Source organism: Copadichromis virginalis, linkage group LG13 (assembly GCF_057382275.1).
Source record: "Copadichromis virginalis isolate Kocher_CV1m ecotype Utaka linkage group LG13, C_Virginalis_male_GT1.1, whole genome shotgun sequence".
NCBI lineage: Eukaryota > Metazoa > Chordata > Actinopteri > Cichliformes > Cichlidae > Copadichromis > Copadichromis virginalis.
Window position 1 is genome coordinate 23,890,886 of NC_140630.1, and position 22,820 is coordinate 23,913,705.

The following is a 22,820-nucleotide window of genomic DNA, read 5'->3' on the forward strand; positions in this document are numbered from 1 at the left end:
CACACACACACACACACAGGGAGAGAGAAGTAAGTTTCTAGGTCAGCCTGGGAGCTGGTGAATTTGAATCCACCAATCAGAGAGGCTGTGCACTTTTCCCCACCAAAACAGGTGCATCTGTTTACACACGCAGCAGCACAGAGAGACACAGGATTTTTGCAGTCTATTTCTCATAGTGACGACTCCCCTCAAACAAATGACCGTAATTTCCTAACCGTAGGGGCTAGAACGGTCATTCTTACACCGTTTTGTTCAGAAGAGATGGGGGAATCTTCAAGTGTTGACAATTTAATATTAAAATATGAATTTTTAGAGATATATGACATGGATGACTTGTTGACTTAGAAGCCACGAATTCCCCAATATGCAAATTTGAATGCCTGAGACCACATATGTGATTGGCTGGCTGGGAAGCCGTGCAGGCCCTGATTTGTGGATTTGAATTCCTCAGCCCTCAGATATGATTGGCTGGCTTAGAAGCCACGAAGGCCCCAATATGCAAATTTGAATGCCTCAGGACACTTATTTGATTGGCTGGGAAACTGTGCAGGCCCTGATTTGAAAATTTGAATGTCTCAGTCCTCACAGAGGATTGGCTGCCTGGGGACCTGGCAGAAATATATAGAAATACTATTATTAAGCATAAATACTACATTTAGTAGAAATACTATGTTTTAGCACAAATATTATAAAAAGAAGAAAAACTATAATTTAGCAGAAATACTATATTAAGCACAAATCCTATAAAAAGCAGAAATACTATAATTTAGAACAAATAGTATAAAAAGCAGAAATACTATAATTTAGTAGAAATACTATGTTTTAGCACAAATACTATAAAAAGCAGAAATACTATAATTTAGCAGAAATACTATATTAAGCACAAATCCTATAAAAAGCAGAAATAGGATGATTAAGCATAAACACTACATTTAGTAGAAATACTATGTTTGAGCAAAAATCCTATAAAAAGCAGAAATACTATATTAGGCACAAATCCCATAAAAAACAGAAATAGTATGATTAAGCATAAATACTACATTTAGTAGAAATACTATGTTTTAGCACAAATAGTATAAAAAGCAGAAATATTGTAATTTAGCAGAAATACTATATTAGGCACAAATCTTATAAAATAGCAGAAATAGTATTATTTAGCACAATAGTAATAAGTTAAACAGAAAAATTGGAAAAGCAAAATGGACAGCTGAAAAATGCTGAACATGCTGAGGGTCCCTCAAATATACTTGTTAAATGAAAAAATCAGCAAAAAAATGCACAGGGAGAGAGAAGTAAGTTTCTAGGTCAGCCTGGGAGCTGCTGAATTTGAATCCACCAATCAGAGAGCCTGTGTACTTTTTCCCGCCAAAACATGTGCCTCTTTTTACACACGCAGCACAGAGAGGCACAGGATTATTGCAGCCTATTTCTCATAGTGAGGACTCCCCTCAAACAAATGACCATAATTTCCAAACCGTAGGGGCTAGAGCGGTCATTCTTACACCGTTTTGTTCAGAAGAGATGGGGGAATCTTCCAGTGTTTACAATTTATCATTAAAATATGAATTATTAAAGATATTTGACTTCTAATGCACCATAACTGAGTAGAGCGAAGCAAAAACTGCCTTGACTTGCCCTCAAACAACGCTTTCTAACTCGAAATCTATTTGGAGTATCGATATCATTCTTTCACCATAAGAGACAGCAGGCTTTGGTGAACAATCATGGAAATTTTCAGGTCTCTGTGGAAATCCAACAAAAAGTTATGACGAGAGAAAAAAGTGGTTCATTTCCAGAGTTTGAAATCTGAAGAAATCTGAGCGAAGGACGAATTTCCTACCCTCAAACAAGTCCAACTCATTTCAGAACGGTAATAGGTGAGAAAGAAATTCTTGAATTGTGAGCGTCAGGGGTGTCTGAAGATATTCGGGGACAAGCCTCATGTCTTAACTTTGCTTCGTTAAGGAGATATGACGATTCGAATATGCCTCTCATTACAGAAATCCAGCGGTGATTTTGAACAAGCTCTCCATTGACTTTATATGGAGACTTTTCTGACCTTGTGTTAGTCTGAGGAGATTTGCAAAAATTCTATAAATCCCACAACAATGATGGTGACATTTTCTGAAAGCCAGCAAAAATACCTACGTTTTGATGTATAATTTGTGGAAGTTGAGTGAAAATTGAGCAAGTAGCAGGAAGTTGTTCGGACATGAAGTGAAAATTGCAAAACCTTCAGTGGCACACTGGAAGCCAAGAGCATAGCAACCATAACAACACATGTATTTTGTGAAAAATCACAATTTTGCAACTCAAAACTTTAAGAGGCATAAAAGTAAAACAGTAAAAGATTTGAAAAAGCTGAATCATACCTGAATAGCCCAATAATTTGTGAACATTTTAAAGTTTGAATGGTTGTTCTAGGTGAAAATATGAGGAAGTAGTTAAGTTTCAAAAACAAGCAAATTTTAGCAGAATTGCTGAAGTTTCCCATTCATTTCAATGGGACAAATTAAAGGAAAAAAGTGGAATATTTTAAAAAGTATAATAGTTAAAAATAGCAAAAGTCATAGCCGGCATTAGCAAAAATAGCTGAATAGTTTAAAGTTTGAACGGTGAAAATAGCACAAAAATTGTGGAAGTAGTTCCACGGCGAAAAGTGTACGGAAGTCCTAAGAATAATAATAATAAAGAATAAAGAGAAACAGGAACTCAATAGTGTGGATGCTTAAAGCATCCACACAATAATAATAATAAAGAATAAAGAGAAACAGGAACTCAATAGTGTGGATGCTTAAAGCATCCACACAACTAGAAAAATTTGCATTTCCTGCGAAAATGCAGTGTGGATGCTTAAAGCTGAAGCTGTATGCAAAAAGTAGCTGAAAAAGCTGAAAAGTTGCAGAAATTGTAAAAACTTTGCAGAAGCAAAAGAAGTTTGCTAAAATGGAATAACTTAGCAGAACTGCAATATCTTAGAGGAAACATAATACTTGGCAGAAATACAATAGCATAGCAGAATTTAGCAGAAATATTGTAACTTACCAGAAACATGATAACTTCTCAAAAATACAAGAATTTAGGAGAAATAGTATAAGATAACAGAAAGAATATATTTAGCCAAAAATACTTAAACATTACAGAAACACTATGATTTAGAAAAATAGTACAACAGAGCAGAAATATTGTGATTTACCAGAGACACTGTGATGAACTATGAATATTGTAATTTTAAATTAAGACTATGTTTTAGCACAAATATTATAATTTGGCAGAAATACTATAATTTAGCAGAAATACTATATTAAGCACAAATCCTATAAAAAGCAGAAATGGTATGATTAAGCATAAATACTACATTTAGTAGAAATACTTTGTTTTAGCACAAATCCCATAAAAAGCAGAAATACTGTACTATGATTTAGTAGAAAGACTATAATTAATCAGAAATACTAAATTTAGCAGAAATACTATATTAAGCACAAATCCTATGAAAAGCAGAAATACTATATTAAGCACAAATCCTATAAAAGCAGAAATAGTATATTAAGCAAAAATCTTATAAAATAGCAGAAATAGTATGATTTAGCACAATAGTAATAAGTTAAACAGAAAAATTGGAAAAGCAAAATGGACAGCTGAAAAAATGCTGAACATGCTGAGGTTCCCTCAAATATACTTGTTAAATGACAAAAATCTGCAAAAAAATTTATGACAGCCACACAATTACAAATATGTACACATGAGGAAACACACATGCACAGAGAGACACACACACAAGATCCAATACAGTCAACCAGTCTAAATATATTGAATTTGAATCTTACAATGAGATCATCCCATTAAAAGGCTTTCTCTCTCTCTCTCTCTCTCTCTCTCTCTCTCTGTCACACACACACACACACACACACACACACACGCAACACACAGAGAGAGAGAAGTAAGTTTCTAGGTCAGCCTGGGAGCTGCTAAATTTGAATCCACCAATCAGAGTGGCTGTTTATGTTTTCCCGCCAAAAAAGGTGCATCTTTTTACACACGCAGCACAGAGAGGCACAGGATTATTGCAGTCTATTTCTCATAGTGACGACTCCCCTCAAACAAATGACCATAATTTCCTAACCGTAGGGGCTAGAACGGTCATTCTTACACCGTTTTGTTCAGAAGAGATGGGGGAATCTTCCAGTGTTAACAATTTATCATTAAAATGTGAATTTTTAGAGATATACGACATGGATGACTTGTTGACTTAGAAGCCACGAATTCCCCCAATATGCAAATTTGAATGCCTGAGGCCACATATATGATTGGCTGGCTGGGAAGCCGTGCAGGCCCTGATTTGTGGATTTGAATTCCTCAGCCCTCAGATATGATTGGCTGGCTTAGAAGCCATGAAGGCCCCAATATGCAAATTTGAATGCCTCAGGACACATATATGATTGGCTGGGAAACCGTGCAGGCCCTGATTTGAAAATTTGAATGTCTAAGTCCTCACAGAGGATTGGCTGCCTGGGGACCTGGCAGAAATATAATAGAAATACTATGATTAAGCATAAATACTACATTTAGTAGAAATACTATGTTTTAGCACAAATACTATAAAAAGCAGAAATACTATAATTTAGCAGAAATACTATATTAAGCACAAATCCTATAAAAAGCAGAAATACTATATTAAGCACAAATTCTATAAAAAGCAGAAATACTATATTAAGCACAAATTCTATAAAAAGCAGAAATACTATATTAAGCACAAATCCTATTAAAAGCAGAAATACTATATTAAGCACAAATCTTGTAAAATAGCAGAAATAGTATGATTTAGCACAATAGTAATAAGTTAAACAGAAAAATTGGAAAAGCAAAATGGACAGCTGAAAAAATGCTGAACATGCTGAGGGTCCCTCAAATATACTTGTTAAATGAAAAAATCAGCAAAAAAATGCACAGGGAGAGAGAAGTAAGTTTCTAGGTCAGCCTGGGAGCTGCTGAATTTGAATCCACCAATCAGAGAGCCTGTGTACTTTTTCCCGCCAAAACAGGTGCATCTTTTTACACACGCAGCAGAGAGAGGCACAGGATTATTGCAGCCTATTTCTCATAGTGAGGACTCCCCTCAAACAAATGACCATAATTTCCAAACCGTAGGGGCTAGAGCGGTCATTCTTACACCGTTTTGTTCAGAAGAGATGGGGGAATCTTCCAGTGTTTACAATTTATCATTAAAATATGAATTATTAAAGATATTTGACTTGTAATGCACCATAACTGAGTAGAGCGAAGCAAAAACTGCCTTGATTTGCCCTCAAACAACGCTTTCTAACTCGAAATCTATTTTGAGTATCGATATCATTCTTTCACCGTAAGAGACAGCAGGCTTTGGTGAACAATCATGGAAATTTTCAGGTCTCTGTGGAAATCCAACAAAAAGTTATGACGAGAGAAAAAAGTGGTTCATTTCCACAGTTTGAAATCTGAAGAAATCTGAGCGAAGGACGAATTTCCTACCCTCAAACAAGTCCAACTCATTTCAGAACGGTAATAGGTGAGAAAGAAATTCTTGAATTGTGAGCGTCAGGGGTATCTGAAGATATTCGGGGACAAGCCTCATGTCTTAACTTTGCTTCGTTAAGGAGATATGACGATTCGAATATGCCTCTCATTACAGAAATCCAGCGGTGATTTTGAACAAGCTCTCCATTCACTTTATATGGAGAGTTTTCTGACCTTGTGTTAGTCTGAGGAGATTTGCAAAAATTCTATAAATCCCACAACAATGATGGTGACATTTTCTGAAAGCCAGCAAAAATACCTACGTTTTGATGTATAATTTGTGGAAGTTGAGTGAAAATTGAGCAAGTAGTAGGAAGTTGTTCAGACATGAAGTGAAAATTGCAAAACCTTCAGTGGCACACTGGAAGCCAAGAGCATAGCAACCATAACAACACATGTATTTTGTGAAAAATCACAATTTTGCAACTCAAAACTTTAAGAGGCATAAAAGTAAAACAGTAAAAGATTTGAAAAAGCTGAAACATACATGAATAGCCCAATAATTTGTGAACATTTTAAAGTTTGAATGGTTGTTCTAGGTGAAAATTTGAGGAAGTAGTTAAGTTTCAAAAACAAGCAAAATTTAGCAGAATTGCTGAAGTTTCCCATTAATTTCAATGGGACAAATTAAAGGAAAAAAGTGGAATATTTTAAAAAGTATAATAGTTAAAAATACCAAAAGATATAGCCGGAAAGAGCAAAAATAGCAGAATAGTTTAAAATTTGAATGGTGAAAATCGGCTGAAAATTGTGGAAGTAGTTCTACGGCGAAAAGTGTACGGAAGCAACTAGAATAATAAAGTATAAAGAATAAAGAGAAACAGGAACTCAATAGTGTGGATGCTTAAAGCATCCACACAATAAAGAGAAACAGGAACTCAATAGTGTGGATGCTTAAAGCATCCACACAATTAACTACTACAACAGGTGCTTGTATTTCTAAATTGTACTTTGTCTCTGGAAGGTGAAAAAAGCTTCTTCTTTTTTTTAAGTATTTGTGTCGTTAAATAAGTTGCTAATTAAAGGTGATGGTCCTCCTACTTCTGCTTGTCAGCTGTGAAGTCGGTAATGTTGTCTCTGAGGGTCTGCAGGTTCTGCCTTTTGTCTTGCAGTCTTCTGTTAACCAGCTCCAGTCTCTGCTTCAGCTCAGCAGAGCCAAGTGCATCGACATTCGTGTCTCCATCCATGCTCTTCAACTCTGAGCAAAAAGCTACCAGGCCATGATGGAGCTCTTGGACCTTTTGGGGACGTAAAGATCAACCAGATCACGATGTTTAATATTAATTTAGTACAATAATTTTAGTGTTACGCATTTTTTAAACACAGATATGGACCTGACGGATGACATTTTGTAGTGAGGCCACTTGTTGGCTTAATTCCCTGATCCGCTCTTCTTTAGCCAGCTGTTTGCCTCGGATGTCATTGTTAATGTTGTGATTTTCATCAGGGCTGTTCTCCTCTGGACTGTCTTGGGATGCAGAAGCAGTCGGTTTATCCTACAATTGAAAAAAAAAATCATACAGAAAGCTTTGTTTTGGTGTTTTTGAGTTTTATGCTGGACTGTTTATTATGATTGTTTTTAATCTACCCTTTTAACCAAGTGCAGTTCCAGCTGACTGCTCGCTGCTGCTGCTGCAGATGAAGATGATGATGATGGAAGTAGAGTCCCAATCTGTTGATCTGGTGAGAGCTCCTCCGGCGAACCTTCAAATTAAATCATATATTTAACACGTTTACTGCGTAAACAGTATGGCTTAGTGTTTTTGAATAACGCTCAGTGAACCTTGCTTGTCTTTTAGTGTGAAGAGACTCTTGTCTTCTGTCATTCCCAGCATCTTGATGCACGAGTCCATAATCTTTCCCACTGTTGTTTCCTTCGGGGTTCTGAGATGAACTATTCGCTCTGACGCTGAAACACAAAAGTAAATCACAGGTAAAGATGACTCCTGTTTCATCCTCAGTGTCTGTTGCCTATGCAAACATAATTGAATATTTAACATTCACATCCATTCATTGCAAAGAGTGCAGACACTGAAGTTCTTAGCAAACTGAGCTTTAGTACTCACCGTTGATAGTAATCTCTATTAGTTGAGCACTCCTCTGCCCTGCGTTGTTTAGGCTGTTGTTTCTGTAGCAGAATTAGATTACCAGGTTAAAACGATGAATTGTTTTTGTGTTTGTTTTGCTACTTTTTTTAAATTTCTGGAATTCACATTACATGAGTGGCTTCACCTCAGCTTGAAGGAACGCCGATTTGTATTCAAACAGCTCACATGGGGAGAAGACTTGGACTTAGTCATTGACACCAGCGTTGCAGTGAATGTCTCCACATCACCAGGCCCCAATGATTCTGTTTAAAAAGGAAAACATCAATAAATTACATTGTTACATTGTTCATTGCATAAATTATTATTTGACATAGTTTGACATAGTAACTATACCGAGCAATGAGTCGATTCTCTGAGTCACCGTGCTGGGAGGGTGAAGCTCATTATAAATGGCCGACAGCAACTTCTCCCTGTCCTCCACTGTGCTAATGTGGAGGGTGTCCAGAGTGTTCACATCTACAGACGCCATGTCTGCACCACACAGATTTGCCTCTGCAACAAGCATTTATTCATGTATCAGCTGATTTTAACAGCCATCAATAAACTGTAAACGGCAACAATCAAGACCTGAAAATCAGGTATTGTTAAGACATGTAATATTCAAAATGCAATCAAAACACATGCATCATATTTTAGAGGGCAGATACTATGGATAGTAGGCTGTTTGATTTAATCGACAGGACTTTCTTGAAGACGTTCCTCTTTTTATGCATTAGACACTGACATGTTTCAGTTTTAAGAGGTTTAATACTCTTATATCCTCATCTATTTTTCCATCTCAATTTAATAGCATTCATTAATTACAGTTTATTCCATCTACACTAAAAAGAAACCAATATGCATTGTCAGTAGACGGTGTTTTACCTTTGATGAGAGGGATACACTTTTGTAGTCCAGTACTGGTAAACCACTGGCACACCTCTTCAGTGTTCAGATCCCTGAAAGATTTGGCCACTTGCCTCTCTACATCCTGGGGAGAAGGAGAGGCTAGACAGCTGCTAACTTGTACCAGATTATACAAAGGCGTGGAGCAAGTGTGTGAAAACACACCACACAAGTATATACACTCAAAAAAAATGACTCTTTGCCCTCATAAACAGGAAGCAGTAATTTTAAGTAAAGTGCAACTGAAGTACATCAAAGCAAAGGTTTATTTATTCAAATGGTTAAATATTAAGAAAAAAAACCCATGCTTGATTCCATTACATTTAACGATTTACACTGTACCTATGTAACAAATTCCATGGGAAATTTACGTGTAATCAAATTACTTAAAGTCAGCATTTTGGACATTCATATTTTTTGAGTGTATAGCATTACACCATACACACAAGCATCTATAAACCATTGGTTATGAGTTTTGGCATACAGCTGTGTACTAAAAAATGTGTATATCTCTGTGTATTTCAACTAGAATGGTGAATTATCCAAAATGAAATCATATTTTTGTATTATTTCATATTAAATCTCCCTGATATAAGTCTTGCACAAATCTGCTTTCCAGCAAGTTGCAAAAATTTTGTAATAATTTTCACACACTTCTCTTTAGCAACTCCTTGCTGTAGGAGTTTTATTATTTTACCTTCTTCTTTGGAAAAATAGTTTTTCCCAAAAAATGTTGACTGTTGGGGTGTGTACTTGGGTGTGTACTGAAAGCATAACTTTCGGCTTTATTTTGATATTATCTGACTAAAGCATGCGCTGCCCACACATATGGGCTTCTTGCTATGCTGCAAGTTCACATAAACAGCCATTACTGTGTGAAATAATTTTGCAAGGATGGCTGCGTTATTGGTAGTATGACTCCTCTGATATCATCTAAGTGCTGCTGCAGCTGTGTTTTGGCTCATTCGTTTTCACTTCAGTCAGTTCTTTGCCATGAGGAGCCATGATGCATCAGGCACAGCTCAGGCCAAAACTTAACACTCTACAATACTTTTACGTTCTTTTGTAATCTTGTTCGTGCAGTTACCACTTCTACTGAATTGCAGTCGTACCGATCTTATCTGTTTGTTGTTGTTCTTGCTGTTGTTTTTTATTTGCACAGATCAGATCACTTTATTTTAACTTCCTAAAACGATCTGATTACTGTTTGAGTAGTTGTTCTGTACTGTTTTGGGGATTTTGGGGGGTCTTTTTTCAGTCCAAACAGTAGTAGCGGTTGGAAAATCCTGAGAGCAGGAAATGACGCATCCAGACTCAAACATCTGGATGCAAAAAAAACAACAAAAAACCCCAACAACAAGTCAGTAGGTGGTAAAACATCAAGACATAACAATGAAATTCCAGACGTGTATTCATCTGAATCACAGCTTTAATGGAAATTAGTATGACTACGTTGGATATAAGGGTTTGGACATATTACACCAAAAAGACATATTTGTGTGTTTAACTGTAAACATGTTTTTTGTCAAAGACAATGAAATGTTTAGTTAAGTGGGGACCCTAAACACAGGGTTTTGTGCAATTGTTCCCTTAGTCAGATTTTTTGTCTTTTTTTTGTTTTGTTTATGACATTCCTGGAAGAAAAACCTACAATGTCCCCTTCAAGGAAAGCTTTACAGAGTAACTATGATTAAATATATGAAGTCTGCCTCTTCTGTGGGATTTCCCCATTATGTTGCATGACACAGCAAAAACAACATATTAAACCATGCAAATAATCCATAGCATCAGCACTTTTATGGCGCTCCAGCGTGAGATGTGGCTGCTTAAGATACAAGTTGCACAATTGCTTAAATGACTGTTAATGCCTGGAGATAGCAAATACCGGACGTGAGTGATTGGCCTTGAAAAAAAATTGTGCTCTCTTGTGTTTCGGCTAACACGTAGATTGCTAAGGATACAAGCAATCTTGCTTGGCAAATCCTGGACACAAAGACTAAAATCCTGAGACTATTTGTTGAGTCATTGCTTTGACAGATCAAGGGAGCTGGGAAATATAAACAGAGTATATTCTATAATTGCAGCAGCTCTGGGCTGTGTGCTGATGCCACCCTGAAGGCTCGGCTTTGATGATTTACAGTACCTTCTCGGAAAAGTTTCCATTCTGATCCTTAGAATGAGGCATATAGGATGCTGTGCAAAATACACAAAGAAAAACAGATGAGCTTCTTGTAAGGTTGTGTTTCTAATTAGTTGGAATAGTAGTATTATGTAGTAACAAAGCTTGCTTGGCCATATTATATTACCAGAATCACCGACAGTTATTCGTCGCTGTCTTGGCGACCCCTCCTCTTCATGGCATTGATCTGTGGTCTGAGTTAAACCGTGGAAAGTGGCACTCCTAGTCAGCCTGTCCTCGAGACTGCACGAACGAGTTATCGGCCTCTGTCAAGGAAAAAGCAGATTCACTTTACAGACAGTCTGTAATTTTGACTTCATACAGAGCATCTCTTGAGCAAAGGTCAGATATCTTAAAGTAGATGCTCTGTATATTACCTGAGTCTCGTTAAGCAAAGATGGAGACTATAGACTACAGAGTATGAAGCAATCATGAAAAAAAAAACTTTGGTTGATAGCCTTACCTTTTGGTGAGCAAATGTAGCCATCATGGTGGTGTGAGGAAGCGGGCAAAGTTCATGCTTGAGAATATCTGAGAAACTTGAGTCTCTGTTGGTCAGGTCATCTGCAAAGAAAAAGACAGTCAATAAATGCAAAATTTATTATTAGAGCTGTGTTTTTGTTTTGTTTTTAAAAAGAAGAGGAAGAAGCAATTCAATCAAGTCCTTTTTCTTCCTTTTAAGCAAGTGTGTCCTTTTTTTGGCGCCCAGGTCACCAGGTTTACTTGCAGTGCTGATACTGGACGCAGCTAGATGGAGTTGCTGGGCAACACAGTAAAGTCTGTCTGGTTGATGACATGTTTCTCTGACAGCCCACGTTCTTTCCCACAGAAAGCGCATATTCTTCTATTTTCCAAATGTCACTTGGTCAGCGAGCAGATATGTTTATTATCTGCTATCATAACAAGCAAGATGAATGAGGCTGAGAATATGACATCAAAGCCTGGCTTTTTCAGGCAGCACAAGGCAGTGATGTGATTGTGACTACTCTGACTTAACTATATGTTTTGAGACTAAAGTGTCAGGACCCCTCTGAGAACTCAAAAACAGTAGTCTGTTCAAATAGATTACAACAACACAAAAATCTTTAACGCGTGTTTTTCATTTCAGGGGCCTGTCTCTGAAAGGCTGCTTTGACATGGATTGGGGTTCAGATGGAGTCAGAATCAGATAAGACAGCGTAATTGGTTTATGCGTGTCAGCAGTGGAATCTTGTCTGAGAGCTGGAGAGACAGTGAAGTGCATAGAGGGGGGGCAGCGAGCTGGCACTCTCTTCATCACCTGGCTGCTCTTGAGTCACTCTGGGAAGGATCAAAAGTCTAGTCTGCTGCAAAGCAGATTCAGAACACTCAGTGCAAAACACAACCGCCTTGACTTGAACAGCCACCTAAGGAAAGTGATGAATCTTGGCTTAATGCGAAGACATGTAGGAGCACCATCCTCTAGCCGACCTCAGACATGACAGTGTGTCTTTGAAGTGCTGAGAAAATCGCTTCCAGTCTGAATCCATGACTTCTTTTCACCATGAATGGCAGAATGGGCACAAGATGGAGATGTGTCTGAGAATGGTAATGGAGGGTAGCTGTACCCCTCAATGCCAACCAAAACAAAGGACAGGGAATTTGGTGCAGGCTGAGGGACCCGGCCTGATGTTGCCTTAAAAGGGTGAAAACTCCAACAATGGAACGATGAACTTCATTCCTAGTCTGAGTCGGCTCCATCGGGACACGTCAAAACGCAAATAAGATGTCTTACCCTTGACTGGTTGGCACAGACAAACACATTACATCCTTGCACCCACACCTGCAGACACACTAAACGCTCCAAGTTTGTGCGTGACAGAGTTTGGCAACTGTTTAAACACACACACACAGGGTCAGTGACAAAGCAAAGCTTGAGATTCAGAACTTTTCAGCACATTTATGTAATGGATAGGCAAAAGCGATGCTTATCGTTTCCAGTGTTATTGTCCAGCTCTGGTTTGAAAAGAGAGTCATCTCTTTGAGAGAGGGAGGAGAGCATGCTGAGTCACAGGAACCCAAAACCTGGGAACGGCTTGACTAGTTACACACTGGGAATACACACACAATGGCAAAAAAGAGATTCCAACAAAGGGGAACTTCTGCAACTCCCCAAGGAGGCTTTCGAGGTACTGTAACCGTGTCAAATAATGCCTGCAATTTTAATGTGAACAGGGAGCTAAGATCAAAACCACGAGGCAGCACAGGAGCTTTAATGGTTGGATGAAGAGAATCATCATCTGGTGTCATTTACCTCACACCTAAGTTTTTTTTCCTAAAGCTTACAAAAAAGGTTTAAACACAACCACTTGCAAGTTCATGTCATCAAAACTCACCCAAGTTGTGCTCAGTAAATGGTAACAGATTTATTCCAGTGTTGAAGCTCCCTGTGATAGAGAAGGAAACAACAACTTAAATCTGCTTGAAATAAAACACGATAAAGGAAACACATACTTTTCTTTTGTTCTTTCTTTCTCTTTTGCCTCATTGCCAACTTTATATTTAGCTGTGCTCTATTTAGCTGTGTCAGCTCGTTACGTTATTATTTGCATCTGTGCCTTTCCTTCTGTGATGCATCAAATGTGTTTTATGAGATCAGTCTGCAGTGCATTGAAAGTCTTACCTGGACAGAGTTTAATGCAAAAACACGAGATATTTTGACTTTGGAGTATGCAACATGGAAACAGGACTGCTTTGGAGTTTTTGAAGGGACACTATTCAAAGCTAAGCTAGGTGGTCTCAGTGTTTTGGCCAGGCTGGGCTGTGCTACCTCACCACTGAAAACCAAAAAAAAAAAAAAAATCCTTTGATATTTATCTTCTCATCCAACTAGCTCCTGGCAGAAAAGGACTAACTGTAGTGTACATTTAAATAAAACTGTTAGACTCACTTTTTTCCTGAAGCTCAGGGAGAGGAGCCACCTGGAAGGTGGTTCGGAAGAGCTCACCCTTAGTTTTCTCTTTATTTTTAATTGACACAGCCTCTCTTTGTTCTCCAAGCTCATCCCTAAGGCCCCTCTCAGGTTCGACTTCACTATTGGCCGTACTCTCAGCCAGTACACATACTTTTTTTGGCTGCTCAGTCTCCACACTCTTTGTTTTATCCTCGTCCTGGTCACAAGCAGCAACGCTTCCGTCAATGCCAGTTGTGTGTGTCACACTTTCCTCTGAATTCATTTCAAAGAATTTATCAATCTCTGCAAAGTCAGAGGGCGTAGGTGGAATCAGATTGATGACAGGTGGTGTCAAAAAGTTTTCAGGATCCAACTTGCTTCCAGACAACACTTCATCCTCTTGCTCATCATCTTCTCCATTGCTAGAAGTGACTGCTGCTTCAGCCTGGGGCTGTACAGAGAGTGAAGACAGAGGCTTCAGCCTTTTCTTTTTCAGAGCTCTTGAGCAGGCATACACAGAGCTTGCTGAGCGAGACATGCTGTTCCTCGGGGTCAGCGAGTCCTCATCAAACAGGCTGAAGTTAGTGTTAACTATTCCCAGATCCTCCACTGTAATCTGGATAGTCTCCTTCTCACCTGATCCCCGTTGATCCGAGTGTGCATGCAGAGGGGCCCCATTAATCTTTTTCTCCTGCTTCCTCAGAGGATCCTTTTCACCACGCAAACACGAGCAACAGAACAGCCTGCCCGAAAAACATTGAGGGCTCTTTCTCCACGGGCACCTCCGAGCTCGTTGTTTTACTGCATTTGCTTTTGCCATGCCTGTGACTGGCTGCTGATTATACTACTAAGCACACTTATTTCACAATAACCAGCTCAGCTTCTGTGGACTGAAATAAGACAAGAAACCGTCCCGTCCTTTGGCATAAAATGCTGCTGTGTGATAAAAGCCATAGTGCCTGCACTCAGCACAAACACCCGGCTACAACATATGTTGCTTAGCCACCAATTCATGCTCCTCAGCTTAGGTGAACACTTGAAATGAATGCTTGCCTTAATCAGCATGCTTTGATATGATAAGCAGTTCAGATACACTCTTGTTTCAGAGGACCTCGGTATTACAGCGGTGCTCGTCACAGCCTCGTAACCTCCAGTGGTGCCTGGCACCGTGATCTTGATACCTGATACATCAGATCGGATCTTGGGGCAGTTTTGTCATGTTTAGAGCAGTATATAGGGGTGTTAGTGAAACATATCAAAGTAATATCCACATTGGCCATGACCCAAGGTGATGAGATGATAACTTTTTTTTAATGGTTTAGTATGTCTTTAAATATGTTGTAAATGTATGTGTACATATATGCATGTATATATATATATATGTATATGTGTGTGTGTGTGTCTAGTGCAGATTGTTATATTAATATGAGGCAGTGTTCAGTTTCTCTGGAGGTCATCAGTCAGCGTGTTTGGACACAGGTGAGAATATGGGCTTGCGGATGCTTGGCTCATACAACCCGTATGGCATCAGATGACATTTCCTTCATTCCACAGGCCCAGTCCTGTTCTCTGCTACTTGATAAATCATCCAGCATCAGCTTAAAACCATTTTACCACACCACCCACATCGAAGGCTTGTATGAAAAGATGATATGCGTGCTTTTTTTCTCACGCCCATACAGTGACGGTAGAGTGATGGGAATAATTACTCCTCCCTGAGTACCCACCTCTCACCTTTCCTGGAGCGAAAGGAAGCCACTGCTGTTTGTTTCTTTGACGCTGTTTCTGTTTGCGTCTCACCTTTCAAGTTTCAAGGTGTTTATTCACCTACAATTAATGAAATCCCAGTTTAATATTCTTTTTTTTTATCTGTGATCAAATTAATTGTGTCGACCATATTCAAATAACAGGTTCAACCCAGTAAAGCTCCAATAAAACTGGATTTTTGCTTTTGGTAATATTCCAGAAATGATTATTTTTTTAACATAAATAACAGAAGTTTGAAATGATTTCAGTGTGAAGCCAGTTGACTATTGATAGGCTTAGCGCCAAGTTGAAGACTCTTTGTTGCTTTCTGGTGCTTTTATATTGCATCACTCAAAGACCTGCATGGTAGTTTCTACTGGAAGAAAGGTAATCTAAAATAAGCACCCTGACTTTTGCTTTTAGCTGCAGATGAGAACGTATATGGTTAGTTTTCCTCAGACATGAATATGACAGCAAAGCTATACAGCACAGAACCAAGCTGAGAGCTACTGGCTCTATAGACATTAGACAAAATGACATACTTTCCACTGTTTTGGGGGTTAAAGATTTACGAGAAAATAATCTAAAATCAATATAAAATAGCACAAGTTGGTGTGCATCATCAGAAATATGCAGTGCTTTTATGAGGGGAACTAGAAAATAGGGTCTCTGACATAATCACTATCAATACTTCAAGCCCAACAAAGGGGGGCAGTGGAGAGCAGATGCACAACGCTGACAGGACAGAAAACAGAGCCCACCACTTCTTAAAAAGGACCTCCACTGGCATTCACAAGTCTGGATAAAGTTAAACCACACAAGTGCTTTTCATTCGCAGCCTAGTGCGGCTGGCTTTTATGATATCTTGATCTGGTATTTGCAAGAATATCAAGTTTTGTCATAATCCTTTTTACATGTTGTTTGAATATACCTAAGCAGTAGGGGAACGAAAAGATATATGTAGGATTAATGTTCCGTCTCCTTTATATGGGTTGTGTTTGAAATTAGCTGAAAATCTGCGACCTTACTGGCAGATTTATGAAAAATGAGTTCCTTATGATGAATGCTGAGAGACAGTGTAAGTGACAGAGCAGACAAAGATGAATGCTTTACAGCTGCTACAGCCTGGGGCAAAAAAGTGGGAGAGATGACTGAGACAAATATGGAAACCCAACAGTCTGCACTCCCTGAGTGATGATATAAATTCCGAGCTACTCTAATTATTTGTCTTTAACTTTGCCTCTTGGGTTTGTTTGACGTTTTCCTTACATTCATAAAGTTACATCACTTAGTCCTCATCGCTCTCTGTGAGTTAGCCTACATGTCCAGACATAGGTCTGTGAGCATCTGAGCATGCTCTGAGTGTTTTTTTACTGGCCTCGCAACCAGAGAGTGGTAAACTCTGGGCATCCCCGAGACAACCGTGAAGCCAACATCAACACTAGCCCGCAGCACTGGGAGGGCACCTCTCTAAAACGCCCTCACCTCTTGCTCGGCTGCGTTTCTGTGAAACATGTTGAACATTTCCTGTGACAGTCATGTTTCCATACACGTAGGCCCTGTGTCCATACTGTGAACATGACCCTGTTTGGTCATACAGAGCACTCACACGCACAAAAAAAGGAAAGTGAAAGAGTATTTTTCGTGACTCTTTTTCAAAGAAAAGGAGAACGGTTCAACCGGTCCATAATTGCATTTACTAAACAAAACGGCAGTGTGAGTCACTTTCCAGGGGCAAAGAATGTCACATCTTCCTGTAAAATCAGGATGAACGGAGTGAGTTATTTCATCAGAATAACATCCACTGAGCTGTCTTTATATTGTGAAGGATGCTGAGTGGCCACACAGAGGCCAAACAATGTGGCGGCATTCGGGAACCGTCGATGTTGGGGGAGGTCTACAAAAATAATCCTATTCATTCAAGGATGTTGAGTTCCTAAATCAACACATTGCAAACTCTGAGCCTTTTCGCCATCGTGTTTCTCTTCAGCAGATGCATCCATTTTGCTTACGTAAACCATCCTGTTTGTGCTCGCCACCACCAAACCTCTTGGAAGTCATACAGAGTGAGCCAAATATTTGCAGTTTCCCCTGTGGCTGATACCTAATAGCATGAGAAAAGAAGTTCAGACGGGGGAAGAAAAGGGCAGTGACCTTGAGAACTTCTGGGCTGAACTTTCCCCTCCATTCCCCCCTCCTCGCCAACCAGCGCTCCTCTCTCTAATCAATTACCGTTGGCAGTCAGGAGACCACCAGTGATTAGCAACAGCAAGGCAGACGGGGTTTGGCGGGGTGGGGGGAGTGGATTGCGGGATGTGTGAGGCTGGGAGGGTGGCATGTGGGGGTGGGTGGAGGGGGGAAGAGAAAAAACTTCCTCCGAGCAGCTTTGATCAAAATGCTGCCTCAAATAAAGCGTAATGCATACCCCCTGGTTTAAATGATGCTTGAAGAGCTTTATTTATCCACGAGAATGAAAGATGACATCCTTTTGTGTCCCGTGTCTCAGTCAGTTGCACGTGAGCAGACGGTTGTAGATCCCCGATACTGTTTGCACTCCCATCCACTCAGCTGAGACTGACAGACCCAAGACAACAACAGAGAAACACCACATGTAAACACATATCTTTTTCTTTTCAGTTGTTCAGGTCTTTGAAGCAGGAGGGAAATAATTTACAAGCTCCTTTTTTTTATGAGAATCTGCGCCGTTCCCACGCCCAGTGTGGCAGGAAAGCTTAACAAAATCATTTGTCTTAGATTGGCTGATTGGCTGTCTGGAATCTGAGTGTGTCTTTGACGGTGATTGAAGTTTAATTTGATGAGAGGAACTCTCCCACCATACCCACCCACAACTGCCCTCCTCACACTTTTACTCATTTGCTCTCGATTTCTCACTTTAATCCTGCCGTGTCTCCCCTGTGCATTTATAGGTTTATCCATTTTTATAGGGCGAAGGTAAGGCTGAAGGAGAAAAACTGGCTCACACGGCTGTAAACTGCAAAAATGTTTGTGTCATTAATCTAAAACAGTGAGAGAGCGTTTATGTGTCAGGAGTAGGGGTGGATGAGAGATATAAACAGAGAAAGATTAAATAGGGAAAGATAAGAAAGGAAAAAAAAGGGATAAAAGATAGAAGACGTGAGCAGGAGAATCGGGGTTGTAACTCAGCAGATTGCAGCGGTCTCACACAAACCTGCTTTACACAATGTGGCTTCCTCTGGAGCTCTCTGCGGCCAACCTCTTTCTCCAACTCTCCCTGCACACAATTAATGGCATTATGAGCAGTACTGGAAAGCTCAGCTAAACAGTTGTGTCTCTGATTTTCCCATGGGAACACCATTTTGTGTTGAAGCCAAGCTCTCTGAAGCAATACAGTTATCTCTTTTCACTGATGTGGTCCGGCGGGAGCTACGCTGTCGAGATAGCGCGGAGGAAATAAAGCAAGAAATAAAATTAAGCTTTATCTGTAAGTTCAGATTGAGATACATCACCGGGGCAGTGCAGTCTGGACTCTGACTGGCAGTTCTGGAATCTGGTCCTTTTCATTGTATGCTGTGCTGACTTTGTCTCTGTCATGAGATGTTTTTCACAGCCGGACAAGTACGGTCACTGTGATGTCCCCAGCCAGAGCATCTGAGCCTCATCAGGCAGGCATTTCAAAGCTGCTGTCATGGGTATTTAGAAAGGGGCAGGCTGAGGACAAAGGCCCACTATTGGCAACTTGTCCATTTGTTCTCCCTTTGAGGTTTCCTAACGACGTCTCTGCCCTCATAGAAATCACTGCAAATTAATTTTAACACTCAGTGAAAAGACAGATTAGTGCCGAGATGGTGGCACAAAGGGTGTTAAAGACGACGAGGGGCGTGCTGGACCACAGGCCAGGCGAGGGACATGTTACCCACAGCTGCCAGCGTTGACCTATTTTCACCAAACCAGCTTAAAGATTTTTAGCATCCTCTATTGTGCAAAGACCTTGCAAAGCACACGCTGAAGTCTTATCTGCACGACCCCCTTCGGGCACTGTGCCCTTCGATGGCTCTCGTAAAGCCACTGATGGGGGTTTTAATTAAGTGTGGCAGGTGATTAGATGGTCCATATTTATCTGGAAGGCGAGGGGCAGATGTTGCAAGAGACGACCACGGGGTGAAATAGCTTCATAAAGAATACAAACAAGAGCCCGAACTATTGTGGTGGAGACTTTAGTCACAGACACGACCCTCGCTCTTAAACCAAGAGAGAGAAGTGATTTCAGATTCAATTATCTTCTTTGCAGGAGGAAATGGTGAGCAGATGGCAACAATAGTCACGGGCCTCAGCCCGATCAGCGCTGTTCGTGGACGTCTTTTCTTTGCAACAAATTTACCGTGGCCTCATGAGGTTTTCATTGAAGTGTTAGCACTAGGAGGTGAAGCTTGCCAACAGGTCAATGGCATTATAGATATGACAGAGGTCCGAAGCTTCAGAATAATTTTAAATAACCCTTTCAGACACCGTGTGCGTTTTCTATGAAAGATTGGCTTTGTCTGTTCGCGTTTTGTTAGCCTGATTTTTTTTTTTCGGAGGGGGGGACAAATTGTCAGCATGTGGTCGAGTGAGAAAAGTTATCCTTCTTAATGCTATGAGTCATCGAAAATAATATAAATTCTAGTTAGCCAAGGATTTGTTATTGGTTTTGACTGAGTTGACAAATTTATAGTTTATATAGTTCATGGGAGAAAGTTCTGAACAAAAAGGCTTGAAGGCAAGTCTGAATTTGTCTGCTGACTTAAGCTATCGGAGCAGATTAAGAAAGATATTTGAATGCTGATCAAGTTTTTTTTCACACAGATAAATTTCCTCCTTTTAAGGACACATAAATCAGATCTTTTTCTTTCTTTTTTTTTCGAAAGGCACTGACCCCTCTGAGAGAGCTACAGGCGAAACTTCTAATTAAATTCATGTCATGGATGAATGAGACGGGAATGTGTTTACTTTTTGGAAATAGCCGTGAATAAAACAAATGGGACCAGAGAGAAATCCTGCAACTTTTAAAGACTAACAAAGAGTAAAGAAAGATTCAGTGAGCTCTAACAGACAAGTTATGTGAAAGGCCGTAAAGTGCGTTACAAGTGTGTATACACCACACTATTATACTGTGTGTAGTCGTACTGTATACTGTAGAAGTATATCTGTCTTTGGTTTGTCTTAACAAGGGCTGAAATATAAACAGCAGCCAGTTTTCAGTGTAATTCTTATTGTGTATTATTATAATTGTTATTGTCTACATGTTTTCATTTTTTTGCCGTATGTCCATAGATAGTTCCAGTTAATGAAAAAAGCTCCATTACTTGCAAGTCTCTGCTCTGTTTCATCTTGCATAGGTGTCTGGGAGGGTGTGGTTCACATCAGTACAAGAGAACAGTAATTTGAGTTTAAGGTCAAAATTGAACTATAGGCGGATTTTTCTATATGTATGTTTTGCTCGGAGCAAATCTAAAAATAAATGCAGCCTGTCATGGAAGACTTTTGAGCTTGTTTATCCACTTTACTGTGCCAACCTGTCTGATTAGTACAGCATGTCCTATGCTACAAAGAATCAATAAAGCATGTGCTGTTACAGCTGATATGTTATTTTCCCTTCTCTGGCACATTTCCCTTCAGGACTTGTAGTCCGTTCGTCATGTTTTTAACTTGTTTTTTTATTGCGTGTGTGCATGTGGGTGCATATTTAGCTGGATATATCTCAGGCTGAGGAGAAGCCCACTGAACACTGGAAAACAAACAAAAGACTGCACAAAATCTTTGTCCAAGATGTTAAGGAAGCAAAGGGAAGGGCACTTGAACACTTTTTTTTCTATGTCAGTCTAACAAAAAAGCTACAAAAGCGCCACAAAGGCCGCCTTTGAGAGCACAATATTAGAATTAATGACTTTAGCAAAACCCTGGAAACACAATGAGATCAAATGTACTGTGTACGTATAAATCACCTATGGCAGGCACCCCGTGTTCACGCACATTTGCCAACATTTGAGGAAGCAGGGCTGTGATCGTTTTAGTCTTCATGGACTGAAGTGACGACAGAAACCTGAACCTTCGGCTGAATTAAAGAGGAGGCAGCACAATAGTTGCTCATTTCCTGCTTCCTGCTTTTCAAATGACCACAAGCGCACTCAACTTGTTGCGGCGATCAGAATTTACATGACACAAGGCAGCTTTTTTTCTTCAGAACTCGCAGCGTCCTATTATCAAAAATTTTATTTATGTCATCCTTGCACAGGAAATGACATGTTGGAAAATTACATGTGTGGTGGTTTATCTGCTATAAAAAAACTGTTTAGAGGGGGAAAAAAACTATCATTTGTCTCAGATATCATCAAGATGCATACGTTTGTCATTTCCACTACATCTACCGTGTCCATTGTTCAGTCACCTGGCATGCTCTGGAAACTTGGATCAATTTGGTGTCAGTGCTCTACGCTGCCACTCGTATAAGCTCCTCGGGTGTGAGAGGGGAGTATTTGTGTTCTTTTCCTCCTGTGCTGAAGGTCCTCTCAGGAGGCCATTAATGCTGAATGTCTAGTCATGCTAGACAGCAGCAGGCTGTTTTAGTACTCGGGTTGCTGAAGGTTGCTCTTTCACCTTGACCCCAGTGAAACAGGAGACCATGAATGCTGCCTTCCTCTGTTTCTTCAGATAGCAATATCAGGGTTTTTTTTTACGTGCTATATTCTTTACATTTTCGAGTGTATGTTGTTCTGCGGCTCCTTTTCTGTCTTTTTCTCTCTAGGTCCCCTTGTTGTTACTGAATGGAATAAAGGATTAAGCCTCTGGCCTCTTATATTCCACTGTTTGTTGTTTCAGCAATATTGCTGCTGGGAACTTGCGCTTATTGCCTCCAACCTTTTTTTCTATGACAAGCAGAACACATTTCTAGCTATACAGCAACTAGTTTGTCACCAGACTTGCGGTAGAGCTTTAAGAGAAATGCTGACATCAGCAGTGTGAAACAGGGTCTTGACAGCCAGGCTCAACGTCTCCCTAAGGCTGTTGGAGCACAGGAAGCTAAAATCCATACAACTTTAGCAAATAGCAGACCGCTGTGGCTCTGAAATAGACAGCAGATCAGATTGAGGGTCAGCTGGTAGGTCAAAAGAATGGAACAGGCCCATGGTGTCAGTCTGATTAGGACTTATATTCTTTCACAAAACCACATCCACGGCTCCGCCTCGCCTCATTCCGGGGCCTGGGTCGAATGCCGGGGAATCTGATGGCAGACAGGAAGTCCTTATTGTACTAGCGCAGAGATCCCGGAGCCAGACAGCATACAGGAGCGATGTCATCGATGGCCAGGCCCGGCATATCTTTGTGCTTGCTCACCGCGTAACAAAGACGTAAATAAACACTGTTACCCCCACTGGTCTTCAACTGTCATTTCAATTAGGCAGAGTCGTCATCGAAAGCT

General features: G+C 39.9%; 1 protein-coding gene across 1 annotated transcript in view; it reads right to left on the minus strand.

Moving 5' to 3' along the window:
• Window positions 1-13,124, minus strand: part of LOC146695724 (uncharacterized) — a 41,289-nt gene extending 28,165 nt beyond the window's left edge. Inside the window, exons 1-12 of the mRNA XM_085476742.1 lie at window positions 13,080-13,124; window positions 11,189-11,289; window positions 10,853-10,991; window positions 10,690-10,739; window positions 8,526-8,631; window positions 7,995-8,153; window positions 7,786-7,903; window positions 7,620-7,681; window positions 7,337-7,462; window positions 7,142-7,257; window positions 6,888-7,049; window positions 6,595-6,791 (exon numbers count right to left, since the gene is read on the minus strand). Coding sequence (XP_085332868.1) covers window positions 6,595-6,791; window positions 6,888-7,049; window positions 7,142-7,257; window positions 7,337-7,462; window positions 7,620-7,681; window positions 7,786-7,903; window positions 7,995-8,153; window positions 8,526-8,631; window positions 10,690-10,739; window positions 10,853-10,991; window positions 11,189-11,215 — 1,262 coding nt within the window. The 5' untranslated portion in view covers window positions 11,216-11,289; window positions 13,080-13,124. The remainder of the gene's footprint in view (window positions 1-6,594; window positions 6,792-6,887; window positions 7,050-7,141; window positions 7,258-7,336; window positions 7,463-7,619; window positions 7,682-7,785; window positions 7,904-7,994; window positions 8,154-8,525; window positions 8,632-10,689; window positions 10,740-10,852; window positions 10,992-11,188; window positions 11,290-13,079) is intronic.
• Between the last annotated feature and the right edge of the window lie 9,696 nt (window positions 13,125-22,820).